This window comes from Bos mutus, chromosome 2 (genome assembly GCF_027580195.1).
Source record: "Bos mutus isolate GX-2022 chromosome 2, NWIPB_WYAK_1.1, whole genome shotgun sequence".
In the NCBI taxonomy this organism is placed as follows: domain Eukaryota; kingdom Metazoa; phylum Chordata; class Mammalia; order Artiodactyla; family Bovidae; genus Bos; species Bos mutus.
In genome coordinates, this window is record NC_091618.1 from 134310575 (window position 1) to 134332797 (window position 22223).

At 43.8% G+C, this 22223-nt stretch overlaps 1 protein-coding gene across 2 annotated transcripts in view; it reads right to left on the minus strand.

Annotated features, from left to right (window-relative positions):
* ARHGEF4 (Rho guanine nucleotide exchange factor 4) overlaps positions 1-22223 on the minus strand; it is a 326417-nt gene that overhangs the window by 104932 nt on the left and 199262 nt on the right. For both annotated transcript variants that reach the window (XM_005888578.2, XM_070359984.1), the window contains exon 4: positions 21994-22120. In XM_005888578.2, coding sequence (XP_005888640.2) covers positions 21994-22120 — 127 coding nt within the window. The remainder of the gene's footprint in view (positions 1-21993; positions 22121-22223) is intronic.

The following is a 22223-nucleotide window of genomic DNA, read 5'->3' on the forward strand; positions in this document are numbered from 1 at the left end:
TGCATGCCTAAGTAACTGACTGCGAATGAAAACCCTAGACTTCAAGGCTTGGGTGAACTTCCCTGGTCATCAATACTTCCTACATGTTGTCACCACGTTGCTAGGAGAATGGAGCACTGTCCATGGGATTCTACGAAAGGGCATATTTGGAAGCCTGTGCCTGATTTCTCCTGAACTCTGTCCTATGTACCTTTTGCCTAGGTTTTAATTTGAATCCTCTCACTGTAAGATATTGGAACTATGAGTATGACCACTTTTAGAGAATTATCTACTAAGAGTGGTTCTGGCACATCAAACTATTGTGTTGACTTCAATCAGAGCACTTATCATAATGAGCTGACACTGCCTGTCTCTCTCTGTGCTGTGATTCCTTCAAGGGCAATGACCTTGGATGATTTGTCTGCCATCTCTGGTGCCTAGTGCTGTGCCCAGAAAATGATGTGTTAAATAAATGTCTGATTGCAAGAGAAGCACAGTCTCTTCATGAGTCTGATTCCCTCCTGAGCCAGGAAACCACCTCCAGGGCTTGAAGAGGAATGCAGATGTAGCATGGGTTCTCTCCCAAGAAATCATGCATAAGGACAGGTAGTAAGAACTGTCAACCCCAGAAGCCTGAATTAAGAATTAAGCCTGTGAGACAAGACATCCAGAATAGGAATTTTAAAAACCTCAGCCAAGTAACAGCAGTGTGATAGCATAGCAGAGGGCTACAGAGGCTATTGTCACTTAAGGGGAGATGAGAACAGGGAGCAGAAAGAAGAGCCATGGAAATTTTACTCTGTTAACTATGTTTTATTTTCAGAATTTGCTTTCTCCAAATTAGGATAAGTAACATTACAGTGGAAAATGTCAAGATTGGATATTTAAAATTCAAGAAGTCTTTGGAAACAAGGAACGTCTATACTGTTCTCTGCTGGATTCCCTGCTAATGTTCTGCCCTGCAGGTTAGCTGCAATTCCAGTCTCAAGTATTAGCCTTTCTGGCTCTTGCTGACAGCTTTTAAAATGTTTAGCAATATTTTCTATCACAAAAATCACAACACCAATACTTAGGTTTTGCTAAGGCTCTTTTACTGGTAATTCTTAACCTTAAGCAATAAACACAGCTCAATTCAACACACCTGTACTTTGTCTTAGAGTCACCATTCAAAAAGAAATACAATATGCGATAAATGCAAACTCACTAGCAGGAAAGTGAAAGTCGCTCAGTTGTGTCTGACTCTTTGTGACCCCGTGGACTATATAGTCCATGGAATTCTCCAGGCCAGAAGACTGGAGTGGGTAGCCTTTCCCTTCTCCAGGGGATCTTCCCAACCCAGGGATGGAACCCAAGTCTCCTGTATTGCAGGCGGATTCTTTACCAGCTGAGCCACAAGAGAAGCCACTAGCAGGAACCCACCTTAAATCAACATCTCTGACTAGAGTCATGGAGTTGATTAGAAAAAAGGTCAGACCTTAGATTCCCATCTCCTCATTTTGAAAATGGGAGTACCTGGGACCCAGAAAAATAGCCCTGGCTGTTGAATAAAGACAACAGTGACCAGGCAAGTAGCCAAGACATTATTCCAATATGTGAACTGCCCCAGGATTCTGCTTTTCTCTGATGGGGCTGGCATAGGCTTCACTCCAAACCTAGCAGAGTCCCCTGATAAGACACACTAATCCAGGCCTGAAAGTGAAAGTCGCTCAGTTATGTCCAATTCTTTGCGACCCCATGGACTATACAGTCCGTGAGATTCTCTAGGCCAGAATGCTGGAGTGGGTAGCCTTTCCCTTCTCCAGGGGATCTTCCCAACCCAGGGACTGAATCCAGGTCTCCCACATTGCAGGCGGATTCTTTACCAGCTGAGCCACAAGGGAAGCCCAACAGTACTGGAGTGGGTAGCCTTTTCCTTCAACAGGGGATCTTCCTGACCCAGGAACTGAACCAGGGTCTCCTGCATTGCAGGTGGATTCTTTACCAACTGAGCTATTCTAGTCAAACATGACCTAGCTGGGAAACTTTGAGTATGTTATTGCATCTCTCTGACCCTATTTTCGTATCTGGATTGTAGGATAGCAATGGATTTTTATGTGGTTAATGAAATAACATAGAGCCTTATGCCTGGCATATGTAGAAGTTACTCAAGAAATGTACCTTCCCTTTCTTTTTTCCATCAAGTTCTCTATGGCAGCCTTTCCAATGAGATTTCCTCAACTGAACTACAGACACCCCCAAAATTATTTGAATGCTACCAAGGATGTTATATCCATTTCAAAAGAATATAATTCATTCATTGCATACAATCGGTGCCTCTGGACATCAGGACTTAATTTTCTTTAGGAATTCAGTTAAAAGATGGTTCCACGGACTCCCACAGCTATACGGGGTTCATGTACCCTTTCATACTTCTAGTACAGAACATGTACTAGAAGTATGTCAACTCTCAGGTCAACTCTTCCAGTATCATGTTGCTTTAAACCCTCCCCTGCCACTGCAGGGGCAACTCTGAGCCCCTTGAGAAGCTTTCTGGGCCTTAGCTTTTACCTTGTCTCCCTTCACCCCACCTTTCTCCAACATCCACCCACCCTACATCTTCATGCACATACAGCTGTTCTCTCTCAACTCATCTATGCTGCCTCAGTTCTCCCAGCCTAGTCCAGACAGTCCATGGATCTCAGGAGTGTCCAATAAACCTAGGCTTCTGCCATATTCATCTGCCTTCTGCCTGCCCTGGGGGCTACCAGGGCTACACTCCACACAAACCTCCCCCCGCCCCAGGGGTTCTTTGTGCCGGTCTGCCATTGCTGAGGAGGAGCAGTAACTCACTTGACTGTAGAAGCGGAAGGAAAGTTATCTGGGCAAAGAGAAGAAAGGGTTCATTTGCCAATTTGCTTAAAGTTCCCCTTTGGTATTTATCTAGTTTGGTTTTCTTAAACTGAGGGCTATTTAAGCACTCCGGAGAGGAGGGAAAGGAAAGTTTCAAGGGAACTGGGATGGGAGGGAGGAGCTGCAGAATTCTGAAATTGGAGGGTACACCAACAGCTGAGTCATTTAACTTCTCTGAGTTTCCCCTGTTTGTTCTGAGACAAGACAGATTAGAGTCATGGAGTGCTCAGTGCAGGTGAATGGGCATCCTTCTTCAAGTCTACTGAGTTCAGACCCTTTATCTGCCATTCTTGGTCGTCTTACACTCAAGCCAACCTGAACTCCTCCTCAACCTGGCCTGTGCTCCATCCAGGAATGGTGGGGACACGAACGGCACAACGAAGGGGGAGGGGATGCCACAAGACAACCCTGTGTATCTGGAGCCCTGCAGCTTTCACAGGCTGCACCCCAACCCCCATCCAGAAGCATAATGGGTGCACTACCTCTGTTTCCCCGGCAGCACCTGTCTTCCTTTATAGCTCTCACTGCAAGGGCTCAAAACTAACTTGAATGTTTCTAAGAAGTAAAATATAAAGATTATAGTTTAACAGCTAATCAAGGGTCACCACTCTGGGTTTCCTTGCTTAATTAATATTTAGGGTCAATGTCTTCCTATCAATTTGCACCCAGAACTCGGTCCCTAGGATATGAAAGGGAGCCCTAAGAGGAGCCCACTAGTCCCAGGGGACACCACAGCAATCCCATCTCCGGCAAACGCAGTTGCAGCGGGTCCAGGAGGAGAGCCCTTCCTCTGGCAGAGTGACTCAGTCCTGGAGCCAGGACCACACACACTGAATCCAGTCCATCCTTAGCCAGAGAGCCTTCTTCTCTCTCCTATTTTACAGAACCCAGGAGCTGCAGTTCGGAAAGCCAGACCTGTGCCATCGGTCAAGAACGTTTAGAGAAGGGAAACAGCCCATCAAGGGATCACATTCTATTCTCACCGTAAACACTCAATTTCCGAGTTGAGGACGCGACTGGCTAAGAAGGGGAAGAGGGCCGACTAGGCTCAGCTGTAACAGAAGTGGTTAAAAGAAGGGACGAGGGTGGTGGGCGGTGGTGGTGGTAAATCAGAAGAAAACCCGATAAAACAAAGATTCGGAACAGCGAAGCAATAGGAACCAAGGAAGAGGAAGATGGAAACGAGCAACAGAAAAAGTGCAGGAGGAAAGGGCGGGCGGAGACATCATCTCGAGGGGGATGGACAGAAGGCGCTCTAGACGGACTGACGAGGGGAACCGAAGGGGTGCGGCGGCGCGAGGGGCGGCGGCGGCGGCACCCTTACCGGCGGTGGCCGAGCGCAGGCTCTCCAGGCTCCAGGAGCGGGACAGGGCGCCGCGCATGCCCCCGCTGCCGCCGCGGCCCCCGCACACCACGCCGCTGCTGTCCGAGTCGGAGCCCGGGGACAGCCCGGCGCTACTGCCGCCGCCGCTGCTGCTGCTGGTGCCGAGGTCCCCGCTCGTCTGCCCGCTCGACTCGCTCGGGCATTGCTGCGCTCTCGTGCAGGCGGGGCCGAGCTCCAGCCACAGGTTCGCGGGCGGCTGGGCCGCGGCGGCGCCGGGGCTGCCGGGCGACGGGGCCAGCGAGCCGGGGCCCGGGCCGGGCGAGGGGCGTGCAGACGGCCGCGCGGCGTCCTCGGCCCCATCCCCGCCGCCGCACGGCCGCCGCTCCGGGCCAGCTGACATCATGGGGCTCCGCTAAGGAGGCTCCCGGCCGCCGCCAACCGCGGGGGCTCTGCGGCCGCGGCGGCGGGGACCCTCAGCGGGCGCGGGGCGCGCGCGGCTCGGGCGAGGCCGGGTGTCCACTGGGCAGGATGCGCGCATGTGCTTGTCGCCCGTTCCCGGCCGCCCGGCGGGCGCTGAGCCGCGGCGCCGACCCCGGTGCGGGTCGCGGGCTCGGTCAGCACGCGCTCACGCAGGCGCGCACGCAGAGTTGGGGCGGCGGCGGCGGGCGCGGCGCGCTGGGCCCCGGGCAGTTCTCGGTCCTCGCAGGGACGTGCCCTGCCGCCGGCATTCGCGCGCGTGGGTTAGGACTGGGGCATCCTTGGAAGGAGGCGTCCCAGACACCCCGCATCCATGGCAGTGAGGAGAGCTGGCGGGCGCTGGCTTTCCCCCTACAGGATCCAACGCGTCCTTGCCCGTCTTGGGCAGGAGTGTAGGCAGGAGGCCACGCTCAGCCCCGCAAGCCGGGTCGGGGAGCGCGCTTGGTGGCGTCGCGTCCCTCCTCTCCGGGTCTGCCACGCAGCGGTGCGCGGGGAACTTTCGGCACTGACGCCCCTCGGGCCAGCAGGCCAGCAGGAGTATGGCGGTGGTGCTCTGCCATCAAAAGTAGAGGCATGGTCCACGCCAAATAATTTTAGAAAGTGTCTGGCAAAGTCCAGTGACAGGTACAATCGAAAATAGGAGTCACAAAGCACATGACATAGAACCAAGAGCCAAGGATTCTAGGGTTTTTCAAATTTTGTTGTTGCGGAGGCAGGGATTAGAGAACGGAGCATTTCCTCCAACTCTCCCACATACCCGTGAGCATTCTGTAGGTTCTTGGAGTGTGCCTAGTGGGAGGGTGAGGTACCTCTACTGCTCCAAACACGCGCGACGATCAGTGAGAAGTGTGAGAGGACGTCCCAGTATCTACTGACAAGGGCTAAGCAGGGCTGCCGACAGCCCCATTCCCAGGCTCAGCACTCCTGCAAGCTCTAGGGAGCTGGTTGTAAAGCAGAATAAGTATTAACGATGGTCAGGATGAAATGAGAGGTCCTTGCCATGCCCTAGCATACTAGCTGGTGTAGGGTGAAGGCTGGAAAAGTGGTCATTCTCTCCGCTTCCCTCCACTTGGGGTCGATTTCCTGTAGCCCATCTCCTTCCCTAAGCAATGTGTGTGCCCAGCTCTGTATCATAAGGGATCCTGCCTCTTCATAGATGTCATCGCCTCTTCTTACAGGCCCTGGGTTATCTCTTCATATGATACCCACCCTAACAACTCAGGGGGCTGGGACAATGGCATGGCAGCGTTTATGTACAAAGTACAGAACTCTGCGCAAACAGAAGGCAATACTAGTGTTTTGGAAGTTCGATCGATGGGCATTGCAGGGCGACTCAGCTAAATCTGCACCTTGAAGGCCCCCTCCCCCGTTAACTTCTCTGGGAATCCTTCTTGATCATTCCATACCTTGTATGCACACTTCCCACCCATCCCTCCATTCTTTGCTGTCCTTGGGAAGGGCAGCCCTCCTCTGACTCCCCCTTGCTCTTTAGTGCAGGCTTTCTGCAAGGAGGGTCACCATCTGTGTTCTTGTCTGGTTGTCCTGTTGAGGCCTGTGAACCTAGCTAGCCCTTGTAGGTAGGAAGAACTGCTGTGGGAGGGATGAGTCACAGATCAGGAGACACCCTCCCAGTCTGTCTGTGGGTTCTCCCTCCAAAATAAGTGTCCAAGTCCAGCAAGACCCCACTTTCTGTCATCACTTTCTTTCCCTTGCTCTTTGCACTCCAGCTACGGCCTGAGGGCCTTTGCATTTACTGTTCAGGAAAGAGCACTTACTGTCTTCATTGAGTTCTGGTATGCAAAAGGGATCCACATTTCTTAAGACCACAGTGGTGATGGCAGCTGAAATTAAGGCTTACTACCTGAGGTTCAGGGCATATCAGGGGACAAAAGTTGTGCAGTGAGATGTAGCTGCCCTGCCCCCACCATGGGAAATATTCCACTATGTATATACCACATACATACTACTGAATCAAGACAAAGAATGAAATAATGCCACTTGCAGCAACATGGATGAATCTAGAGAATATCATACTAAATGAAGTAGGTCAGAAAGAGAAAGACAAATATTTATATGTGGACTCTAAAATACAACACAAATGAACTTATTTACAAAACAGAAACAGACATAGAAAACAAACTTAGGGTTACCAAAGGGGAAAGGGATAAATTAGGAGTTTGGGATTAATGGATACAAACTGCTGCTGCTGCTGCTGCTAAGTCGCTTCAGTCGTGTCCGACTCTGTGCGACCCCATAGACGGAAGCCCACCAGGCTCCCCCGTCCCTGGGATTCTCCAGGCAAGAACACTGGAGTGGGTTGCCCTTTCCTTCTCCAATGCATGAAAGTGAAAAGTCACAGCGGAGTTGCTCAGTCGTGTCTGACTCTTAGCGACCCCACGGACTGAAGCCTACCAGGCTCCTCCATCCATGGGATTTTCCAGGCAAGAGTACTGGGGTGGGGTGCCATTGCCTTCTCCAAATGGATACAAACTACTATATATAAAATAGATAAACAACAAGCTTTTACCTTATGGCACAGAATAGTCAATATCCTGTAATAAAATAATGGAAAACTTAAAAAATTTAAAATATATAACTTTATTTTCATGGAATAATAAATATAGTTGCAAAAGAAGGAGTGAGAAAGTCGCAAGGAATATTAGTTCCATCCCATAGAAATTCTGTGAGAGTCAACTAAAAACTGGTAGAACAAGTGCATCTTTAAAAGCCATACAAAAATAATCAAGTATAGGATAGATATAACAGATTTTTTTATATCAATTATGTAATTTAACTCGGGTCTTTTGTCTTTTACTTCATTTTTTTCAACTTAAGCAATTATACTACATGATTTCCATATGACTGTTATTCTAACACTTTATATACTTCCTTTTTAGCCATGGATTCTAGCTGTTAATATCTCTCACATCTGTTTAAAAAATCATAAAATATAATCCTAACAGCCTGTAAAAAAAATTAAAGAGTTCCTATATCAAGCAGAATGGGATAACCTATTTTAATTGGTTTGCAGAAACCTCAAAAAGCTTCAGAATTAAAAAGTAGCTTCATTAAATATCTATTGCAAAATGCTAATGAAAAATTAAAGACACAAGAGGTACAAGATGGAATCTGGGCTCTTGGCAGTGAGAGCATGGAGTCCTAGCCACTGGACCACCAGGGGTTCCCAAGACTGATGTGATTTCTACCGCTCCCCTCTATCCTCTTTTATTTGAGTGGTCATCCTGGTAATCCTTGTCTGTAGTGCCCAGTTGAGAAAGGAAAGTAAAATTTCACGTGCCCTCCTGTCCAAGTCCAGACATACTGGTTATTGATTCTCTCCCAGGGACAACTGTCATCTTCTTGTTCGTCATTATCTAAGTCTTCCTTTTGGCTATCTTTGGAAGTGGCTCTAAGATCTTGTTAGGATAATATCTTCTGCATTGTCTTTGAGAACACCTTTAAATCTAGTTCAAACTACCAGAAATATTTAGTTTGTCTCAGCTGAAATCTGACAAAACGTTTGAAAGGGTTTAAGAACTCTATGATCAGAAATTTGGCCAAAATGGAAGCCAAGGTTCACAGCCTTTCAGGACTTTTCTAAGGCCTTTTCCCAGGCCTTTTCCCCTAAGTTAATTGTACAGAGAGAGAAAAAGAAATTCCAAAATAGGTGGATGGGTTATTAAATCCTTTCAAATGTCTTCTCAGGTTTCATTTGGACAAACAATAAATATAAATCACAAACTTCAGAGAGGTAATTCTAATCTGGAGAATAAAAGAGGGGAAAGGTCATTTGAATTTAGAGAAATGAAAAATAATGTGTCTTCTCCACAAATATTAGCCAAGAAAGTTTTAGCTATCTGAAACAGATGAACTTATTCCAATTGTTCTTTTATAAATAGTGATTTTTACATCATTCTATATGTCTGGTAACTAAAATTTTAAAACGAAGCTATGAGGTCTCTGTTTGCATTTGTATGTTTCTCTGTCTGTATTAGGTTGGTGAAAAGTAATTTTAGTTTTGCATTGTTGAGCTTTGCCATTTGATATTGGAATACATTCCTAAATAAATTGTGGTTATGGTATATATCATTTTAATGTACATTTCTTGATTTATTTATTTTTTGCTAATAATTTATTATTTGCTGTTTATTTTATATTTATTTTAGACAATGGAACTGATGTTAGACAAAAAGCAAATATGAATCATTTTCTTATTTGATTTCAAAATGGTTCATAAAGCAGCAGAGACAGCTTGCAACCTCAACAACACATTAGTTCACTACTAATGAACACACAGTGCAATGGTGGTTTAAGAAGTTTTGCAAAGGAGTAGAGAGCCTTGATAGTTGGAAATTGATAATGACCAACTGCAAGTCATCATTGATGCTGATCCTCTTATAACTACACACGAAGTTGTGAAGAACTCAACATCGACCATTCTATGGTCATTTGGCATTTGAAGCAAATTAGAAAGGTGAAAAAGCTTGATAAGTGGATGCCTCATGTGTGCTAAGTTGCTACCGTCATGTCCAACTTTTTGCAACCCTATGGACTGTAGCCTGCCAGGCTCCTCCTTTGTGCATGGGATTTTCCAGGCAAGAATACTGGAGTGGGTTGCCATTTCCTCCTTCAGGGATCTTCCCTGATCCAAGAATTGAACTCTCATCTATTATGTCTCCTGCATTGGCAGGTGGGTTCTTTACCACTACCACCACCTGGGAAGCCTCACAAGCTGACTGCAATTAAAAAATCTATCATTTGAAATGTCATCTTCTCTTATTATATGCAACAACAATGAACCATTTCTTAATCAGATTGTGACATGTTATGAAGAGTGGATTTTATACAACAACTGGGAATGACCAGCTCAGTGGTTGGACCGAGAAGAAGCTCCAAAGCACTTCCAAAAGCCAAACTTGTACCAAAAAGAGGTCATGGTCACTGTTTTGTTGTCTGCTGCTGGTCTTATCTGCTATACCTTCTTGAATCTCAGCGAAACCATTACATCTGAGAAGAATGCTCAGCAAATCAATGAGATACACCTAAAACTGCAACATCTGCAGCTGGTGTTGGTCAACAGAAAGGGGTCAACTCTTCTCCACGACAATGCCTGACCACATATCACACAACCAACACTTCAAAAATTGAACAAATGGGGCATTGAAGCTTTGCCTTAGATGCCAGATTCATCTAATCTTATGCCACTGACTACCACTTCTTCAAGCCTCTCAAAAACTTTTTGCAGGGAAAACACTTCCACAACCAGAAAGAGGCAAAAAATGCTTTCCAAGTGTTCGTCAAAAACCAAGTGTTTGTCAAAATTTGTAAAAATCCAAAGCATAGATTTTTCTGCCTCAGGAATAAACAAATTTATTTCTCACTGGCAAAAATACGTTGATTGTAATGGTTCCTATTTTGATTAATAAAGATATGATTAAACCTAGTTATAATGATTTGAAATTTACAGTCCAAAACTGCAATTATGTTTTCACCAACCTAATATATATGTGGTTGATGTGTGGTATTTCCTACCTCTGGATGATATTACTAAAATTAATTTGTAAAAAGAGCTCTATTTAATTGCCTTAAAAACAAACAAGCACTTACAAACAAGCACAAATTAAGGGTTTGAGAATTATAAGCTCTGAGAATTATAAACTAACACAAACGCTTTTCAGGTTCATGAGATCTGAGAAAATATTCAGTATTAAAACTAGTTTAAGTTCATTGGCTTTGAGTCTGAGCAAACTCCAGTTCAGTTCAGTTGAGCAGTCGTGTCCGACTCTTTGCGACCCCATAGACTCAGCATGCCAGGCTTCCCTGTCCATCACCAACTCCCAGAGCTTACTCAAACTCATGTCCATTGAGTCAGTGGTGCCATCCAACCATCTCATCCTCTGTCATCCCCTTCTTCTCCTGCCTTCAAATCATCAGGGTCTTTTCCAGTGAGTTAGTTCTTCGCATCAGGTGACCAAAGTATTGGAGCTTCAGCTTCAGCATCAGTCCTTCCAATGAATATTCAGGACTGATTTCCTGGTTGGATCTCCTTGCAGTCCAAGGGACTTTCAAGAGTCTTCTCCAACACCACAGTTCAAAGGCATCAATTCTTCAGGGTTCAGCTTTCTTTATAGTCCAACTCTCACATCCATCCATGACTACTGGAAAAACCATAGCTTTGATTAGACAGACCTTTGTTGGCAAAGTAATGTCTCTGCTTTTTACTATGCTGTCTATGTTGGTCATAGCTTTCCTTCCAAGGAACAAGAGTCTTTTAATTTCATGGCTGCAGTCACCATCTGCAATGATTTTGGAGCCCCCCAAAATAAAGTCTGTCACTGTTTCCATTGTTTCCTGATCAATTTGCCATGAAGTGATGGGACCAGATGCCATGATCTTAGTTTTCTGAATGTCGAGTTTTAACCCAACTTTTTTACTCTCCTCTTTCATCAAGAGACTCTTTAGTTCTTCACTTTCTGCCATAAGGGTGGTGTCATCTGAATACCTGATTTTATTGATATTTTTCCTGGCAGTCTTGATTATAGCTTGTGCTTCATCCAGCCCAGCATTTTGCATGATGTATTCTACATATAAGTTAAATAAGCAGAGTGACAATGTAAAGCCTTGATGTACTCCTTTCCTGATTTGGAACCAGTCCATTGTTCCATGTCTGGCTCTAACTGTTGCTTCTTGACTTGCATACAGATTTCTCAGGAGGCAGTTAAGGTGGTCTGGTATTCCCATGTCTTTAAGAATTTTCCAGTTTGTTGTGATCCACGTAGTCAAAGGCTTTGGCGCAGTCAATATAGAAGTAGATGTTTTTATGAAACTCTCTTGTTTTTTTGATGATCCAGGAGATGTTGGCAATTTGATTTCTGATGCCTCTGCCTTTTCTAAATCCAGCTTGAACATCTGGAAGTTCACAGTTCACGTACAGTTGATGCCGTGCTCTTGGAGAATTTTGAGCATTACTTTGCTACTGTGTGAGATGAGTGCAACTGTGTGGTAATTTGAGCATTCTTTGGCATTGCTTTTCTTTGGAATTGAAATTAAAACTGACCTTTTCCAGTCCTGTGGCCACTGCTGAGTTTTCCAAATTTGCTGGCATACTGAGTGCAGCACTTTCACAGCATCATCTTTTAGGATTTGAAATAGCTTAACTGGAATTCCACCACCTCCACTAGCTTGGTTTGTAGTGATGCTTCCTAAGGCCCACTTGACTTCAAATTCCAGGATGTGTGGCTCTAGGTGAGTGATCACACCATCATGGTTATCCGGGTCATTAAGATCTTTTTTGTATAGTTCTTCTGTGTATTCTTGCTTCGTCTTCTTAGTATCTTCTGCTTCTGTTAGGTCTTGATCGTTTCTGTTCTTTATTGTGCCCATCTTTGCATGAAATATTCCCTTGGTATCTCTAATTTCCATGAAGAGATCTCTAGTCTTTCCTATTCTATTGTTCTCCTCTATTTCTTTGCATTGATCACTGAGGAAGTCTTTCTTATCTCTCCTTGCTATTCTTTGTAACTCTGCATTTAAATGGGTATATCTTCCCTTTTCTCCTTTGCCTTTTGCTTCCAGGTTTGCAAGATGGTGGAGTGGAAGGACGTGTGTTAATCTTCTCCTGGGAGAACTCCAGAATTACAACTTGCTACTGAACAACTGTTGACAGGAAAGATACTCCCACCAAAAAGATATCCACATCCAAGGGCAAAGGAGAAGCCCCAGCAAGATGGTAGAGGTGGTGAAATTGAGTTTAAAATCAAATCCCATACCTGGCAGAGACACTCGGATGGCTCAAACAAAACTTTGTGCACACCAGAGGACCCCATAGAGACTGAACCAGTCCTGCATTTGAATGTTTGAGTTTCTCCTGTGGTGGTATGGGTCAGCTGTGGCCTGCCACAGGGGCAAGGGCTCTGGGTGCAGCAGACCTGGGTATGGCATAAGCCCTCTTGGAGAGGGTTACCATTAACCACACCAGAGAGCCACCAGAACTTACATAGGACTGGGGAAACAGACTCTTGGAGGGCACAGAAAACACCTTGTGTGCACCAGGACCCAGGAGAAAGGAGCAGTGACCCCACAAGAGACTGACTCAGACTTGCCTCTGAGTGTCCAGGAATCTCTGGCAGAGGTTAGGGTCATCAGTGGCCTGCGGCAGGGTCTGGGACACTGAGTGCAGCAGTGTGCATGGGACCTTTTGAAGGAGGTCACCATTATTTCCTTACCTCCACCATTAGTTTGGCCTCAGGTCAAACAACAGGGATGGAACACAGCCCCACCCATCAACGGAAAATTGATTTAAGATTTACTGAGCATGGCCCTGCCCATCAGAACAAGACCCAGTTTCCCCCTGAGTCAGTCTCTGCCATCAGGAAGCTTCCATAAGCCTCTTATCCTTATCAATCAGAGGGCAGATAAAATGAAAACCACAATCACAGAAAACTAATCAAAGTGATCACATGGACCACAGCCTTGTCTAACTTGATGAAACTATGAGCCAGGTCATGTAGGGCCACCCAACATGGATGGGTCATGGTGGAGAGTTCTTATAAAACATGGTCTACTGGGGAAGTGAATGGCAAACCACTTCAGTATTCTTGCCTTGAGAACCCCGTGAGCAGTATGAGAAGGCAAAAAGATGGGACACTGAAAGATGAACTCCCCAGGTTGATGGGTGCCCAATATGCTACTGGAGAAGAGTGGAGAAATAACTCCAGAAGGAATGAAGAGACAGAGCCAAAGCAAAAACAACACTCAGTTGTGAATGTGACTGGTGATGGAAGTAGTAGGATGCTGTAAAGAACAGTATTGCATAGGAACCTGGAACGTTAGGCCCATGAATCAAGGTAAATTGGAAGTGGCCAAACAGGAGATGGCAAGAGTGAACATCGAATTTTAGGAATCAGTGAACTAAAATGGACTGAAATGGGTGAATTTAACTCAGATGACCATTATATCTACTACTGTGGGCAAGAATCCCTTAGAAGAAATGGACTAGCCATCATCGTCAACAAAAGAATCTGAAATGCAGTACTGGGATGCAATCTCACAAATGGCAGAATGATCTCTGTTCATTTCCAAGGCAAACCATTCAATATAAGAGTGATCCAAGTCTATGCCCCAACCAGTAATGCTGAAAAAGCTGAAGTTGAATGGTTCTATGAAGACCTACAAAATCTTCTAGAACTAACACCCAAAAAAGATGTCCTTTTCATTATAGGGGACTGGAAGGCAAAAGTAGGAAGTCAAGAAACACCCGGAGTAACAGGCAAATTTGGCCTTGAAGTACAAAATGAAGTAGGGAAAAGGCTAATAGTTTTGCTAAGGGAACACATTGGTAATAGCAAACACCCTCTTCCAGCAATACAAGAGAAGACTCTACACATGGACATCACCAGATGGTCAACACCAAAATCAGACTGATTATATTCTTTGCAGCTGAAGATGGAGAAGCTCTATACAGTCAGCAAAAACAAGCCCGGGAGCTGACTGTGGCTCAGATCATGAACTCCTTATTGCCAAATTCAGACTTATATTGAAGAAAGTAGGAAAAACCACTAGACCATTAAGGTATGACCTAAATCCAATCCCTTATGATTACCCAGTGGAAGTGACAAATAGATTCAAGGGATTAGATCTGATAGACAGAGTGCCTGAAACAATCTATTCTTTTAACTTCTTTGTCTTACCCTCTTTCTACCTATAAAAACTTTCCAACTTGTGCAGTTCCTCAGAAACTCCTTTCTACTTGTTTGGTGGGATGCTATTCTGATTCATGAATTATTGTTGCTGTTCGCTTGCTAAGTTGTGTCCAGCTCTTTCCAACCCCATGGACTGCAGTATGCCAGGCTTCCACATCCTTCACTATCTCCTACAGTTTGCTTAAACTCATGTCCATTGAGTTGGTGATGCCATCCAACCACCTCAAACCTCCATCACCTGCTTCTCCTTCTGCCCTCAATCTTTCCCAGAATCTGGGTCTTTTCCAGTGAGTCAGCTCTTTGCATCAGGTGGCCAAAGTATTGGAACTTCAGCTTCACTATTGATTTCCTTTAGGGTTGACTGGTTTGAGCACCTTGCTGTCTGACAGACTCTCAAGAGTCTTCTTCAGCACCACAATTTGAAAGCATCAGTTCTTTGGCACTCAGCCTTCTTTATGGTTCAGTTCTCACATCTATACATTACTAGTGGAAAAACCATAGTTTTGGCTATAGAGGCCTTTGTTATCAAAGTGATGTCTCTGCTTTTTAATATACTGTCTAGGTTTGTCATAGCTTTCCTTCCAAGGAGCGAGTATCTTTTAATTTCATGACTGCAGTACCATCCACGGTGATTTTGGAGCCTGAGAAAATAAAATCAGCACTGTTTCTACTTTTTTCCCTTCTATGAATAATTGAACAAAGGCAAATAGATCTTCAAATTTACTCAGTTGAAATTTGTTTTTTAAACACAAGTTGCAGCAAATAGAGAATATCAATAGATAAATAGCAATTATTTTTTGAAAATGGATAGTCTAGAGTTGAAGAGTACAGTAACTAAAATTAAAAATTCACCAGAAGGTCTCAATAGTAGGTTTGAATCACAGAAAAAAGAAGTAGCATACCTGCAGAGATAAATAGGGATTATGCAAACTGAAGAACAGAGAGAAAAAAGAGTGAAAAAAAGAATACAGTCTCAGAGAAATAATGAACAATCCCCTAGCACTGTCACTGTTAGGTGGAAGGATTTCTTAAAGGTGGGTACCAGGCAGGGCCCTCCTTTCCCAGCCACGAGTAGATGGAGGAACCCCATTAACCACACCAAAATAATAGGAGTCCCAGAAAGAGAAGAGAGAGAAAGGAGAAAAAAACTCAAAGAAATAATAGTTGAAAACTTCCAAAATTTACTGAGAAACAAAAAACAAACATGTCTAGGAAGCACAACAAATTCTAAGTAGGATAAATGGAAAGACACCCCAAAAGAGACACATCATCCTAAATAGGCTGAAAGCAAAAGACAAGGAGAAAAATCTTGAAAACAGCAAGATAAAAATGATATATAACTTACAAGGGAACCCCAGAAAGATTAACAGCTGACTTTCCAGCAGAAACTGTAGAGGCCAGAGGAAGTGGTATAATAATAAAATTACTAAGAGGAAAAAAAAAAAAAAAAAGCCTCTCAACCAAAGGTTCTATATCCAGCAAAGATTTCTTTCAAAAACAAAGGCGAATAGACTTTCTCAGATAAACTCTTAGAAAATTTGTTTTAGGAGACCCAACTTACAAGAAATACCCAAGTTCTTCAGACTGAAAACAAGTTACCCTAGATGGCAATTCAAATGCATATGAACAAAAACAGAGCACTAGTAAAGGTAATTATGTATTTATAAAAGATACTATAAGTTCTTTTCCCCCCTTTTTTTCCTTTAACTGATTTAAAAAGTAATTGTATAAAATTATATGTATCTAAAGTATTGTGAAGTTAAGTGGGCCTTAGAAAGCATCACTATGAACAAAGCTAGTGGAGGTGATGGAATTCCAGTTGAGCTATTTCAAATCCTGAAAGATGATGCTGTGAAAGTGCTGCAGTCAATATGCCAGCAAATTTGGAAGACTCAGCAGTGGCCACAGGCCTGGAAAAGGTCCATTTTCATTCCAATCCCAAAGAAAGGCAATGCCAAAGAATGCTCAAACTACCGCACAATTGCAGTCATCTCACATGCTAGTAAAGTAATGCTCAAAATTCTCCAAGCCAGGCTTCAGCAATACGTGAACCATGAACTTCCTGATGTTCAAGCTGGTTTTAGAAAAGGCAGAGGAACCAGAGATCAAATTGCCAACATCCACTGGATCATGGAAAAAGCAAGAGAGTTCCAGAAAAACATCTATTTCTGCTTTATTGACTATACCAAAGCCTTTGACTGTGTGGATCACAATCAACTGTGGAAAATTCTGAAAGAGATGGGAATACCAGACCACGTGACCTACCTCTTGAGAAACCTGTATGCAGGTCAGGAAGCAACAGTTAGAACTGGACATGGAACAACAGACTGGTTCCAAATAGGAAAAGGAATACATCACAGCTGTATATTGTCACCCTGCTTATTTAACTTCTATGCAGAGTACATCATGAGAAACGCTGGACTGGAAGAAACACAAGCTGGAATCAAGATTGCCGGGAGAAATATCAATAACCTCAGATATGCAGATGACACCACCCTTATGGCAGAAAGTGAAGAGGAACTCAAAAGCCTCTTGATGAAAGTGAAAGTGGAGAGTGAAAAAGTTGGCATAAAGCTCAACATTCAGAAAATGAAGATCATGGCATCTGGTCCCATCACTTCATGGGAAATAGATGGGGAAACAGTGGAAACAGTGTCAGACTTTATTTTTGGGGGGCTCCAAAATCACTGCAGATGGTGACTGCAGCCATGAAATTAAAAGACGCTTACTCCTTGGAAGGAAAGATATGGCCAACCTAAAGAGCATATTAAAAAGCAGAGACATTACTCTGCCAACAAAGGTCTGTCTAGTCGAGGCTATGGTTTTTCCTGTGGTCATGTATGGATGTGAGAGTTGGACTGTGAAGAAGGTTGAGTGCCAAAGGATTGATGCTTTTGAACTGTGGTGTTGGAGAAGACTCTTGAGAGTCCCTTGGACTGCAAGGAGATCCAACCAGTCCATTCTGAAAGAGATCAGTGCTGGGATTTCTTTGGAAGGAATGATGCTAAAGCTGAAACTCCAGTACTTTGGCCACTTTTGCGAAGAGTTGACTCATTGGAAAAGACTGATGCTAGGAGGGATTGAGGGCAGGAGGAGAAGGGGACGACAGAGGATGAGATGGCTGGATGGCATCACTGACTCGATGGACGTGAGTCTGAGTGAACTCCGGGAGTTGGTGATGGACAGGGAGGCCTGGTGTGCTGTGATTCATGGGGTCGAAAAGAGTCAGACACGACTGAGCAGCTGAACTGAACCGACTGATACAAAAGTCAATTGTATTTTTATGCATTTTTAGTGACCATTCTGAAAATGAAATTAAGAAGACAGTTTCATTTCAAAGCATCAAATATTATATAAAATACTTAGGAATTAATTTTCAAAGGAAGTACAAACTTGTATTCTGAAAATGACACACTGTCACTGAAAGAAACAAAAGATCTAAATAAATGGGAAAAAATCCTATGTTCATGGATCAGAAAACTCAACACTGTTAAGATGACAATGCTCCCCAAACTCATTTACGGATTCAGTGCAATCCTCATCAGAATCCCATCAGATGCAGAGCACATCATGTGAAATGCTGGGCTGAATGTAGCATAAGCTGGAATTAAGATTGCCAGGAGAACTATCAATAACCTCAGATACACAGATGACACCACTCTTATGGCAGAAAGTGAAGAGAAACTGAAGAGCGTCTTGATGAAAGTGAAAGAGGAGAGTGAAAAAGCTGGCTTAAAATTCAACATTCAAAAAACTAAGATCATGGCATCTGGTCCCACCACTTCATGGCAGATAGATGGGAAAACAATGGAAACAGTGGGCTCCAAAATCACTGCAGATGGTGACTGCAGCAATGAAATGAAAAGATGCTTGCTCCTTGGAGGAAAAGCTATGACCAACCTAGACAGCATATTAAAAGGCAGAGACATTTCTTTGCTGACAAAGGTCCATCTAGTCAAAGCTATGGTTTTTGCAGTAGTCATGTAAAGACGTGGGTGTTGAACCATAAAGACAGCTGAGCCCCAAAGAATTGATGCTTTTGAACTGTGGTGTTGGAGAAGACTTTTGAGAGTCCCTTGGACTGCAAGGAGATCAAACCAGTCAGTCCTAAAGGAAATCAGCCCTGAATATTCATTGGAAGGACTGATGTTGAAGCTGAAACTCCAATACTTTGGCTACCTGATGTGAAGAACTGACTCACTGGAAAAGACCCTGATGCTCGGAATAATTGAAGGTGGGAGGAGAAGGGGCGACAGAGGATGAGATGGTTGGATGGCATCACCAACTCGATGGACATGAGTTTGAGCAAGCTCTGGGAGTTGGTGATGAATAGGGAAGCCTGGAGTGCTGTAATCCATAGGATCACAAAGAGTTGGACACGACTGAATGACTGAACTGATTCTAAAAGTCATATGGAACTAGAAGGGATTCAAAAGAGCCATGACATTCCTGAAAAAGAAGGGTAAAGTAGGGAGATTCCACTTCCTGATTTCAAACCTTACTACAGAGTAATGTAAAGAAGACAGTGTGGTTACTAGTACAAGAATGGACATAGATCATGGAATACAATTGATAGTCCTGGAATAAATCCATACATCTATGATCAACTACAGGGGCCATGACCATTCAAAGTGGAAAAATAGTCTTTTCAACAAATGTTCTGCAGGTGCAGAGGGCTTTATGTGATGCTGTGTGCGGTCATCATGTTGGGGCTCACAGAGTCATATCTGGACCTGCTGATTCCACTCAGAGAGGAGTGAGTGTAGTAGACTTTATCTTGGGCACCAGTCTGTGGGGCAGAAGGTGGCATGCTCACACATCATGCTAATTCTTGACTACTCTATGAAACATAGCTAAGTTCTGAAAAGAGGCAAAGATCTCACTGGGACTGCTTAAAGCTCCCTCACTCCAGGTGATGGAACCTGTGATACACATTATAGGGAAGCTTAACTTCCTGCTTCAGCTGTGCTTGAATTTTAAGAGGAACCTATAACAATCTCTGAAAGGATGTCTCCAGTGCTACTTGTCAACCAGCCATTGTTGGGGAAGAGCTGATGTCTATAAAGATAAGCAAATAGAGAAATTTCACCTATAAAAAAGTTACCAGTTAAAAGAAAAGCATAGAACTTGGAAATGGATTTGTAAAACATCAACAGAAAATTTTACAAAATTCCCAACTTTCTGTTTTTTAAGAAGCTTCAAGAGGACATTGGAAAGATTGCATGGAGATTAAAAACATCACTGAATCACAATGAACAGTAGATGAGGTAAACCAGAAAAACAAGGTTGAAGATAAAACTGAGATATCTCCTAGAACCGTGAGGAAAAGGATAAAACAATAAAAATAATGAGAGATTCTAGGGATAGAATCTGGGGTAGAAAGAAATCCCAGAAGTTTGGAATATAAAAGTTGGAGTAGAAGAAATAATTAAAGAAATGAAAGCTTTCCTAAGCTAAATATTCACAGAGACCCAAGCTAACCCTCATATTAATCTGGTGAATACAAGATTTATACTTTTTTATGTAAAAAGAAGTATGAGATAGAGAAATGGAGGGGTGTGCCCAATTTCTCACCCCTATATGACAGACAGCTAAAGCCAGAGCCCTGACTTCTGACTTTCAGAGCAGTGTCCTTGGCATGGGTATGCTGTGCAACTTGTCACAGAGGCTTTTAAAAATCTCTATTCTGCAATAAATTCATCTGCTAATTAATTCAAATGAGGCCCCGAAATAATAGGAATATGATTATTAAGCATGAATTTGTAAGAATGTTTCATTTCAAGAGCCAAAATAAGGATTATCCCAGGAAAAATGCTACGCTTACCTGTTACTGTCCCTTCCATAAGCCTCTAAACTGTTCCGAGACTTAATGAAGAGTTTATGTTAGAACTATTTTTTCTTTGAAAGGATTCTTTCAGCAGCTGTCAAATCCATTTTCATGACTTTGCTTACGATAAATTTGAGATTATAATCTTATCTGGGGAGGAATAAAAGCCCACTGCACAATGTAGCATAAGCACAGACATTTGGTAATGGAAAACAATCATGGTAGCTAAACATCTGAGTAGCCAGCTCCTGCAGGACCAGCACCCAGTATGCACTTAGTCAGATTCAGAGGTCAGGTCTCATGTCTGCATCAGAGCTGACTCATCAGCACAGCATAGTCCATGCTCTAATGATCAGGACTCACTCACTACTCTGCCATATCATCTTTTGCTAACCTCATTGGCTTTCTACAGGTCTTTAGCTCCAATAGGATCAAACTACAGACATCCTTGAATACCCACCCTGTCCCCATCCCCAAGTCTAGAAAAGTACATGTTTGATATGTATAGCCGTTTTGTTTTTCCAAACCTGTCTAACGCATTTATTCTTATTTATCCTTTTTTAAGCACCATATTTGGGCTTCCCAGGTGGTGCTAGTAGTAAAGAACTTGCCTGCCAATGCAGCAGACATAAGAGAAGCAAGTTTGATCCCTGCATCAGAAAAATACCCTGGAGAAGAGCACGACAACCCACTCCAGTATTCTTACCTGGAGAACCCCATGAACACAGGAGCCTGGCAGGCTATATCCATAGGGTCACATAGAGTCAGACATGACTGAAGCGACTTAGCATGCATGCACCATATTTGGCCTCTTCCTTCAATCAGCTGGATGCCTCTAAACCATAAGGTTTCCATCTAACGTAATCTGTACCTGAGATCTAACATCTGTCCTTGTACTCAGAGCTTTGAGCATTTTCATCATGTCCAGCTGTTCCTGGGTTAAGTTCAGGAAGGGTGGTAGCTGTACATGAAGAGGTTGCATCCTGGCTCTCAGTTCAGTTCAGTTCAGTTGCTCAGTTGTATCTGACTCTTTGCAACCCTGTGGACTGCAGCACACAAAGCCTCCCTGTCCATCACCAACTCCTGGCTCTCACTGGGGCCCAGTTTCCTTCTGGCACAAAAATCAGCCCTTTTATGGACAAATATGTGATATGATGATATGATGCTTTTGCCATAGTTTTTGGGAAAGGGCAGTTGGTAAAGAATCTGCCAACAATGCGGGAGACCTGGGTTCCATTCCTGGGTTGGAAAGATCCCCTGGAGAAGGGCATGGCAACCCACTCCAGTATTCTTGCCTGGAGAATTCCAAGGACAAAGGAGCCTGGCAGGCTACAGTCCATGGGGTTGCAAAGAGTTGGACACGACCGAGCGACTTTCACTTCACTTGGAAAAGGGACTCAGAAAGACTGCCACAAAATTCAAGAGCCTTGTCCCCGAGAAGGGGAAACACCCAAGCCTCGTCACTGGATTAGACAACTCTCTCTGTAATTATTTCTTCTGTAAGTTATACCCTTTTATAAGTCTCAAGGAATGGTCAGTAGTTCTGCTCAAAATAAATGAATGGAGCCAGGTCTAGGAATTCAATAACGAAATCTTCCTCAAGCCAAGAATTCCTTTATATGGGTACTAGGGACCTCTTCCTAATTGAAAGTGTTAAAGACAGTGATCTATTTCTCACACTCAAGTTACTTATGCCAGACAAGCAAACACAGCTGTCAACAACATGCTCTCACATCTTGTTCTTTTTGTCAGGACACTGGAGTGTGAAAAAGAAAAGAGAGAGTCATATAACTCACCAATGTCAGGTGTGGGCTCTGGCCAGCCCATGTGGTTCAACCCTGTCGGGGCACTCTGCGAGAATGGATGGCTTCTTCCAGGGAGGTTCAAAGACTTTGGAGAGGTAATGATCATCTTCCTCCAACACTGGGAGAAAAGGAAAAGAGGCAGAGAATAAATGAAAAAAAGAGAGAGCATGCTGTCATTGCCACATTCTGATTTTCCTAATTGCCCAGGACTTTGCTGTGAG